At 36.4% G+C, this 11,046-nt stretch overlaps 1 protein-coding gene across 1 annotated transcript in view; it reads left to right on the top strand.

Annotated features, from left to right (window-relative positions):
* The first annotated feature begins 364 nt into the window (after nt 1-364).
* The window catches only part of LOC134539046 (uncharacterized), a 50,625-nt gene continuing 39,943 nt past the window's right edge, over nt 365-11,046 (top strand). The window contains exons 1-2 of the mRNA XM_063380737.1: nt 365-373; nt 5,561-5,797. Of these exons, the coding sequence (XP_063236807.1) occupies nt 365-373; nt 5,561-5,797 (246 nt within the window). The remainder of the gene's footprint in view (nt 374-5,560; nt 5,798-11,046) is intronic.

The raw sequence follows: 11,046 nt of genomic DNA, 5'->3' as shown, positions 1-11,046 counted from the left end.
CTCAAGAGTGGAGAGTTCGATGGTGGATAGGGACATAAAAATAACGAATTATTAGGGAGTCAGACCACAACAAAATTTATTTTAAGTTTTTGTGCCACCATTTTTGTTACAGTTGTGTGCCACTCATGTTAACGTCCATTGTGCACGAAATGATTTACTTTTATCGCTAAAGAGAAACATTATTTATTTAATTTGTAATCTTTCAAGTTGATTTTCGAAGGGTAAAAGTTTTACTTACAACACACAATTTTTTTTTTCGTATGAAATATTCGTATGAAGTTTTATACATAAGACATTTAGAAGAATATCTCCTCTTCAAGGCGTCTTACGAGGTTCCGCAAAATTGCAGGTAGGAGTTGCTGAAATGGACCAAGTGAGTGCAATAAAGAATAAAAATAAATGTATATGGCTATGAAACGAAAAATGTGTGTATTCAGTAGCTTTCAGTGGGCCTCTGAACATTGTCGTGGTGTCCTCTATAGGCTATCGAGCTGAAAGCATTTTTATCCTGTGCAGTAACCTACAGAAGACGGATACGAAAAGAAACTATTCCTGAATCAACTACACTACAAAATACACTGAATGAACGGTTTTGTGTTCCACGAAATAGTTTTGTCAATACAGACCCTACAATATACAGTGTTCAAATAAAAATGTAATCTATAAACAATTACATTAATCGAAAGGTCATTCCGAGATTTTTACATTGTTTTATTTTTGAAGTTAAATGTTTTTTTATTTAACTGTTAGCAGTTTAGATAATTGAATTCAATCTTACGTTAAAAATAATTATTTTTCTGTGTACAAAATTAAGTAAAATATAATTAAGCTATTAAAGTTAAATATATATATTAGATTGTAGCCACAGGATAAATTTAGTATTTATTTTATTAAATATCTGAAACGGTTCCATATACATATTAAGAACTATTAATTAATGTTTTGACTGTTAAGCTAAGAATTTACGATTGATTTGTAAACACTAAAAAATCCGATTATATAGCATTGAAAAATATATGAAGATAGATTTGTATGTTTTGTGGATGAATTTCGGGAATAACTTTAGAAGTTGTGTTAATTTTTAGAAATCTTTTAATTTATTATTAAAATTCTTTACATTTTATCGTCAGCTTTGGAGAGGTTAGCTCTTTGATCCTATATATCTACCATGTTTACGAGTAAGTGATTCCACTAAATAGTTTGTAATTGCTCTCAAACATTAAATCTAAAATATATTTAAAAGGGATATTAAATGAAACTTCAGTTGTATTTGACAAACTGTTAAATCACTCAAGTATGTATATATATGTTTAACATACATACAACTATTCTAAGAAATCATAAAATGACTGATATTCCTTATCTATAAAAAAACGCAATAGGTCTATAACTTACAAAAAATACTAATTTTTAGTAATCAATTTGTTTATGATGAGATTTTTAATGATGAATAATAATGATGCATTTATTGTTACCTAGAGTAAACGAAAGTTTTGCAATTTTTATTAACGCAATATAATTATACTAATTTCCCACACTTACTGATATAGATAGAAAACATACAGTTTTCGATGGGAAAATTATTCTTTTATCAGATAAACCGCAATATATTTGTAGGTTTAACCCTAAGATTTTTTGACGGCGATCGCAAAGATAATTTTAAATGGAAATTGTAGTCACTTAAATTGAAAACGGGAGTAACTGTTACTTAGTGATTTGATATTTAATTATTTTCACAATGATAAAGCATTCTGTCACTGGCCACAATAGTGATTGACATAGGGAGCAGTTTACTTTCAATGTTTAAGGTTTCAATAAAATTTTTATGTGGATATTGCCTACATTTTATAACAAGGTTTTCGTGTATTTTGACCCAGCGTAAGCTTGCAAAGCTCTGGTTTTAGTTAAAAATATTTTTCAAATTAAGAAACCATAATATTTGGGGGGAAAATTAAAAAGAAACTTATTGTATGTCCATTTTCTTACCTCCAAGAATAAATAAGTACTAATAAAATAGGCAACGAAAATGAGTTTAATATCCACTGAATTTATATCCTCACTTCCATGTCTCTTTTGTATTAATTATTTTTTTTCTTGTTATGCATGTCTTATAGATTGATATACATACATCAAAATTTTAATCACTGCATTTTAAATTAAAATTAAACATTATAAATTTTTAAATATTTTAAATTAAATTAACCCCTAACTAGTGATGTGCAGCTTTGTAACATAAACAATGTTGTTGGGTCCCTGGGGGCCCGATTTAAAAAAAAATCCTAAATAATATTACTTTATTTTAAAAAATTCCAGTTGCATCTCTCAAACATTCTCCACATTCTTAGGGTTACAAAAAATACAATTGAGTAATTTTTAATTCATGTACACATTAGCAAAACATATTTTTACTGACCATCATGTGAAAAGTTAATGAATTGTTAAGCTAACTATTTATTTGTGCTAATATAATAATTAGTTGGGCTATACTCTATAGATTCACGATTTGTAGTATGAGAAAGTACTTAAAATATAAATTTGAGTAAATTTTGTAAAACTAATAAATTTCAACTATATATTATTAATGTTTTTTTTTCAGCCAAAAAACATTAGATATCACAATTTCCAGTCAGGCCTTAAATTATTTATTGCATGCAAATTTATTTTTTAATGACCGAAATATGTTATATTAAAAGATTATGAACAAGAAAAATCAGTTAATAAATAAAGCTACAGTCACAGTAAATAAAAGCAATAAAAAAAACTGAATTGGCATGTGCTCTGTTCATAATTGAAATGTACGTACACCTTTATGTTTGTTTAAATAAACATTCTTGAGTAATTACAAAATAGGCAGTCTTTATGTGGCAGAAGTGTTGTTGATTCACAAATAAATTTCTTGAAAAGGCTGGAAATATGTCATGCAAATAAAAACAGTATCGTTATCTTTCAAAACACAATTGGGTAAGGAAAGAAGAAGATACTACAGTTCTTGAACAATGCTAGAAGCAAAGAAATATAATGTTTCAGCTTATTCATCACCAGAAACTTCTGCACAGCTTGGGCAGACCTTCTTGGTCCATTGAAGACAAACTGGAATTCTACACGATGCACAAATATATGTTGTTTTCTTTCTGTTAGAAGCAGGGCAGGACTGACATATTTTCCGACTTTCTCATGGCTAGTCTCTCTTCTCTTTGCCTCAGTGAACGAGGTAGCCGAGTATTCACAACTCAAAAGTTTCAGGTAGGGCTCAATTAGCTGTTTTGCTAATGCTTTCATGAAGTCCGCTCGTTCCATTACCTTTCTCTTCTTGTAGGATTGGTTAAGAATAAATCCATTGAGATAGCACTCATATCAAGTATTCTAAAGAAAACAGCCACTGTCCATCGCCTTGTTCGCCGACTGCTGGAGTAGTTTGCGCACATCTGATCTACTGTATCAACTCCACCTTTAGTGTTGTTGTAGAAACTGATAATTTCAGGCTTGTTGGAGGATGTGTCATCTTCTTTGCTGTGATGCATAGATGATACTAGTAGCACTGCTTTCCCTTTATTTGGTACGTGTGAAAGTAGTGTCATTTTATTTGTGAACCCATATACGGACGATCCGACTTCCCGCTCTCTTGATGGTAAGAACTGTTTTGGTATTTGAGGTTTGTTTTTCTTCAGAGTGCCAACAAAAGTAAACCCATTTTCTAGGAATGTCTCTACTAGTTCAATTGATGAATACTAATTGTCTGCTGTGACCTTTCTATTAGTTTGAAGAATAGGCTGGCAGAGACGGAGGGCCGCTTGAGTTGGAATGGAAAATTTCTTTCCTCGGCAGAAAGTCCTCTTCCATCACTGCCTTTCCCACAATATAAATAAGTGTTGTAAACATAATGGTTTCTTGCATCTGTTAGGCACTGAACTTTTTAAGCCCATATTTCACTGGCTTGCTGGGCATGTAGCCTACATTTAAAAAAGACATCGACCCCTGAATGAAACTAGCATCTCATCGATAGTAGCATATGCACCTATACAAAAAGCCACTTGCGAGTTGCGGTTAAATTGCTCAAAAAATGCAGATACAGCACATGTTGGATCATTTTTCTTTTTTTTCTCCCCTTTCTACGGTATCATCAAATCTTAGGCACACCAAAAGAAAATGGAATCTTTGAGCTGACATTGCCATTCTAAATATTTATCTGCTGGTTCCATCCGTTGCAAAATTTGTACTTACATTTTCATGGTTAGACTTGAACACAGCTGTCCAAGAAATGCTCTCATTTCAGTAGTGTCACAATCTCTCAGTTCGGTCCTGTCTTCATTTTTGTATTTTTCTCGTGCTCCCCGAATTTTTACATTGGTCCATTTGACTATGTCAGTGACCATATCATCAGTAAAACTGTAACTCCGTTCGGTGATCGGGTAAACTTCACTTTCTTTCTGCTGAGGACCTCATAATCCGTGAAGTCTCACTATGTTATGAGCAAGTACTCTAACATTTCTCTGGCTCTTCTGCCGACCATTTAAATTTATTCTTACCATAAAAAGCCTTAACCTGTTTATTTTCACATTCGTCGACATATTCTTCACCACATTCCTGAGAATCAGTGTCACGTTCACTTTCTATAACATAGTCGCTTTCCTCGCGAGAGTCTTCAACACTTCAAATGTCACTGTCTATCTAATTCAACCACCCTGTCACTACACTCGAAAAATTTGGGTTATCTCCTCTTATTTTATTAAAAATTTATACCGTTCGGACATCGTTATTTAGATCAAAAACATCCATTAAAAAAATTATCTCAGAATGGAAAAAAGTCACCTTATTTGTGTTGTGCGGTCCCACGGGGCCAATGGCACACAGAGCACAAAGAAGGACACTAGTGTTGGACTAGCCACGTCGGGTGAGCATTCCAGAGCAACTGATGGGAAGGTACCAAGAAGGCCAGCCGCCTCAACGGAAACAGAGATAAAATAACAGGAAACAAACATCTACCCTGCCCCCACGACAGCAGTTAAGGGTTAAGGTCTAATTCCACATGGAATCATGTAATTATAAAAATGAAATAATTATTGAAATCGGTAGAGTTGTTTGCCAGTTTACTTCGGAGAAACAAACAAACAAACTTACAATCTCTCTTTATAATAAAAGTATAGATTATCAAACTGTTGCTGTAATTATTGTTCTAAATAGCCTGTGTAAGTTATTCCTTACACTTTAAAGAAGCTGTGGGAACAAAAAGTGTTTCCCTAATTGCTTATTAGAAACAGTAAGCTCTAATTTTCAGTATTTAAAAAAAGTTTTGTAATGACAACCAATTTTTTTTTGGTTTCAAATCAAATAATTGGTGAATTTTTTATAGTTAAAATATTTATTGGTGGCCAATAGAATATTTTGAATATGAAAAAGAACACAGAACACGGGTAATTCAGAACCAGTACGACAACCACCACTGCGGCTGCCTCTAGCAAAACAGGAAGAATCATAGAAGTTTATCGTGGTTATGATGGAGGGTGGTGTAATAGAACTATTAGCGAGTCCTTGGGTTTTCCCTGTTGTCTTATTTGCGAAGAAAGATGGCCAACTGAAGTTCTGTGTGGACTACCAGAAGCTGAATTACATCACCAAAAAGGACAACTACCACCTCCCACGTATCGCTGACACACTTGATACACACTCTGGCACCAGGTGGTTCTCTACATTGGACCCGAAGAGTAGTTACTGGCAAGTGGAGCTGAACCCCGAGGATAAGGAGAATACTGCTTTCACGACATGTAGTGGGCTGTTCCAGTTCACTGTTACCATTTTGGTTATGTAATGCTCCTGCAAATTTGAAAATATTTATGGATCTTGTACTGCATGGCTTGACTTGGTAAACATGCCTAGTATACCTGGAAGACATTATGGTGGTGGGAAATACAGTGAAGGAACATTTACGAAATCTCCAGGATGTATTCGACAGGCTTCGCCATGCCCAACTTAAGTTAAGTCCTAAGAAGTGCTTCTTGTTCCAGCATGAGGTAACATTCCTGGGGAATATTGTATCGCATGATTGAGTGCGAACAGAGCCTGAGAAGATACATTCTGTTAAGGAGTGGCCTCAACTTAAGAGAAAGCATGACGTAAGATGTTACTTGGGACACTGTACCTCCTATAGGCGGTTTTTACCTGGGTTCTCGACAATTGCAATAACATTGCACCAGCTGACCGAGGACAAGAGACAATTTATATGAACTTCAGCATGTGAAACTGCCTTTTATGGCCTTAAGGAATCCCTGTGTATTAGTCCCATTCTTGCCTACCTCCATCAACATAGTATGTTCATCTTCGACACTGATTTAAGTTGAGATGGGTTAGGTACTGTACTTTCCCAGGTTAAAGATGGAAATCAATGAGTAATAGCATACTACAGCAAAGTCTTGTCTAAGCTTGAGTGCAACTTTTGTGTCACAAGACAATAAATCTTGGCTGTGTGGAAGTATATGCAAACAATTTTATGGGAGAACATTCCTTTTATACACTGACCATGCCCCACTTAAGTGGCTACTACAGTTCAAGCATCCAGAAGGACAACTTGCTAGGTGGATTGGACAGATACAGCAATATGATTGTCGGATAGAAAACAGGAAAGGCCGAATTCACAGCAATGCCGACATCCTCTCCCGAAGGCCTTGCAAGGTAGACTGTAACCATTGCAATAGGGCGGATAAAAATGAGGGGATCGAAGATGTTCGGCGAACAGAAATAACTAATGGAGAATAAAAATGGAATAATGCCAGTTTGAAAGCAGCGATGCGACAAGATCCTGATCTAGCACATAATATAAGCTGTCTAGAGAATTTTACTGGATGTCCAATATGGCATGTGATTTCCTGTAAAAAAAGGGCTGTTGAATATTATTGGGCACTGTGAGATTTCTTGAGGATGGTGAATTGGATGCTATTGAACGCATGTGATAGTACAAATGCAAAAGTAGTTACCATGTAATTACTGATTCCAAAGAGTATAGCGGTAGAGGTGTTGAAAGAAATCCTCTATGGTACCTCTGGTGCACATCTAGGTGTGAACAAAACTCTGGCCATTGACCCAGCTGGACCACTTCCAAAGACTAAAGATAGTAACCAGCATATTCTGGTAGCAATTGATTACTTCAGTAAGAGGCCAGAGACTTATGCACTTCCTAACCAAGAAGCCACTACCATTGCAGATGCAAAAGTCAAAAACTTCATTTGCAGATTTGGGGTACTCCGACCAAGGCCGCAACTTCGAGTCGACAATATTTTAGGACGTTTGTTGGTTGCTGGGAATAATTAAAACAGCACCACAGCCGGAAATCTTGAGGAAAACCTTGCCAAGATTGCGGGGATAAACACATCCAGTTATTCCTAATTGCATATATGTCTGCCATCCATTAATCCAGTGGACAGATCCCTGCAAGTATTGTGTTTGGACAGGAGTTGAGGTTGCCCTGTGACATCAAGTTCGGTAGTCCTCGCAGAAAGCTTACCAGCACCACTGATTAAGTTAATCTTTTAGAGGAGCGAATAGTGCTTATACATGGAGAAGCCCACAAAAATTTTCGATTAGCGACGAATATAATTAAGACGAGGTGCGACCTGAAGTCTAATTAAACCGTATTTCATAAGGGCGATATAGTGTGGCTGTAGAACCCGCAACGAAGGAAGCGAAGGTGCCCTAAGCTTCAGGCAGTATGGTAAGGCTCATATGACGTCTTGAAGCGGCTAATTGATGTGGTATATTGCATCCAAAGAGGAACGAGGTCGCGGATGAAAGTAGTATGTTTGGATCAGTTGAGGGAATATGCTGGAAGGGATGCGTTACCTGTTCGGGATGAACAGATTTAAGGAGGGGATAGTGTTTCTAACGCTGTATCGCATTACATGTCAGGTTCGGAGCTGGCTAGTGGCTCTGCACGGCCACTGGAGTCACGCACCGTGCCATATGCTGTACACTGACGCAAGGTATGCCACACATGTTTGGTTGAATTTCAAGGGTCATCGCTACCCCCTCCCCTTCCGCACCACGCACATAGTCCTGCCTCGATACTGTTATCTATCGCTGAAAGGCCTTGGGAATTCCGTGGCCACCCCACGAAGTAGTGCGGATGTTTGCCGCTCTGCTGGACTGTTCGGGCGTCAGGTAGCCCAGAATGACGCGACTCGTCACTGCCACTCTCGTCGGTTCGAGCATGGGCACCTTCAAGTAATTAAGCAGCGACGCCGGCCTCCTCGGGAGTTCTGAAAGGATTCGGAGCGAAGGGAAGCGGGACATCGGTGAAGAGGGTGAGAGAAACCCCCGAGAGTGGCGTGACGTGGAGTTTGACTGCACCGGGAGAGTGCGGTGACTGAGTGGAGCGAGACTGTGTGTGTGTGTTGGAATGGGGTAAGGGGCGAACAACTGTTGAGCCTAGCTCCAGTGGGTAGTGCGAACTGCGGAACTTGACAGACATTGAGGATAAACATTTTTAAGTGCCAGTGATTTGCGATTTGACATTTTCAAGTACAATTATTTATTATTAATGTTAAATTTAGTAATAAATTTAACAGTGAAGAAAACCTACTTGACTATCCCATACGAACATACATCTCCCCACATTATAGTAACAATATCTTTTACGGTCAAAATTAAACTATATAAATTAAGGTTCGTGATAAATCAATCATTTATTTAATCAATACTTCCTTTCATATGTTAGTTTTTACATCCTTTACTAAGCAGTCCTTTTTAGTACATATCTAATATATCACTATCATATCCATTTATTTTGCTATTGTTTTATAAATTTCTATCACAAACTAAGTTATTAACTAAAAGTTTTTATTTTAATTATAAATAAGTTCCAGACTTTTCATTGTTAAAGAAAATAAGCTAAATGTGGGTAATGAATGTGAAATAACTTTTTAGCGGGTAAAATTGAAAATATTTATTAAAGTAATTATTTACTTTTATTTGTAAAATGTAAACGGTCCTGAAGTGACCAAGTGGTCAGTAAAGTTTTCTTTAAATAGACTTTTTAGAAATGCAGCATATTTAAGTAAGAAAAGCCATTTCCGACAGAAGTACATAATTTTTGCACGTGCGATTTTGTTTGTGGTATCCAAATGAAAGTTGCACAAGTCAATTAAAGTTTGCTTATTATTGATACTATACACGTAGGGCAAAAAAAAAACATTTTGCTTAAATCACTTGTTTTTTCTTTAATTATTATTTTTTATTGAAAACAAATCTTTTAAGAATAATGATATTCATACTATAAATATTTAGAATTTGAACTGCTTTCCAAGACTTAAATGAATATATAAAACATAGTGCTTTCAAGCAAATATCATAACCACTAGGTACGATAGTTACTGGAACGGGTGAGCTATTTTCGACCAAAATAGAGAGTGAATTTTAAGGCGAAGTAATTTTATTTGTAAGGGTGGTACCGAGCCTGTAAGGTCGGGCTTATAAACTACGCAAGTCGCAGTATGCAAAATGTTCAGAAGTCACAATTTGAAGTGCCGGTTTACGAACTACGTAAGGCGCAATAGCGCAATGCCAGTTTGTTTAGCTTCCAAATTTTATTGGGAAATGGCTAGCGTTTTCGACGGTCATTTTGAGGTGTTCCGAAAACTTTTAAAGGCTCTTATTTTATGTGTATAGAAACCCACAGTATTATTTTTCCTATATAAATCATGTTTACACTGTTAATACATTCCCATATTTATTGAAAATAATTTGTTTAATCAATTACTAACATTTTTTAGTTGTACGTGTGGTAACATTTTGCGACTTTCTTGCTTTATAAACGACTGTGAGTTTCTTGCGTCGGTTGCGTGTTACGCTGTTGCGTCGTTACGTTTCTGGCGTAGTTCATGAACCTGGCTTAAAACCACGTAGGGGGTTGCGTTGGAATATTTCTTCCCTCTTCTTTGGAGGGGTCGCGGGGGAATCCCAACGCGCATAACTCCAATCTCGCCTGCGTCAATTATTCAGCAATGAAACCCACACGAAACCTGCGATTTCTCAGCGTTCTCTCTTTCTGGGAAGCCGTGAACCACCCCCCCCCCCCCCTTTCCCGTAAGACCCACGCACACTCCATGGGCAAAGCCTGCTTCGCGATTGTGTGGCACGAAGCAATGCGGAGCGCCCGAATTCAGCAGCCGACCGACAAATTTAAAAATATTAAATGATTTTAATTTTTCTATGTGTAACATCTTAGCTCTCGGTATCGGCATTTGCTAGGAGTAATTTTGTGAATGGTTCGGAAGTCGTTTGAAATATAAATGTGCAACCACGGTGCTGCCATTTGTAGCGGATGGTGCAAAGCAAAGTTCACAGTTACAAAGGGACACATTAAAATATTATTTGTTTAGTGAATGTTGACAGGGTAAGCAGTATTTTAATAAAATTAGTATTTTTTTCAATTTTTTTTTTCGCTTTCATCGCAGCTGTTTATTTAAATAGTCGATATGGCTGCTCCGGCAGCCAATTCTAGTGTCAGATGCGGAGACTATGAGTTATTCGGTTCAAGAAATGTAATTTAAAAAAAAACTATTTGCGTACGTTTATCACGCTCGGTATTACTTACAAAAATTCTAATTTAAATTTCGTGTATGAGTTTAGATTTTAGGTGCATTCACAATATGAAAACACATGTATTTGTTCGGTACCTAGGTTTACATGTACACATATATGGACAAGATAAGATAAGATTCGCTCACAGTGTATTTTTATTGAAATGAAACTTATTTACAGACTGTAGAGTAAATCTTATCTATGACGTCATCATAGAGTGTAACGCCTAGAGGCGCAATGAAAAATTCCACTATCAAGAGTGGGGATAAGCCCCCCTGTGCTCGATTGTTGGAGAGGGGTGAGGAGGGGCTTAAGAGTGGGGTGCTCGATGGAATTTTTTATTATAGTGACCTTGTTTATTTGAGCACTTGCATACTTACTCACTTCAATACTTACTTTCATACAAGCACAAATTACTTTACATTATAGATATATCAATGAATTTTCAGTTGTAACGCACTCCAGTGAAAGAAATTT

The sequence above is a fragment of the Bacillus rossius genome, chromosome 14 (genome assembly GCF_032445375.1).
Source record: "Bacillus rossius redtenbacheri isolate Brsri chromosome 14, Brsri_v3, whole genome shotgun sequence".
Taxonomy (NCBI): domain Eukaryota; kingdom Metazoa; phylum Arthropoda; class Insecta; order Phasmatodea; family Bacillidae; genus Bacillus; species Bacillus rossius.
Note: the sequence above shows the minus strand (reverse complement) of the source record. Positions and strands in the feature narration are given on the sequence as shown.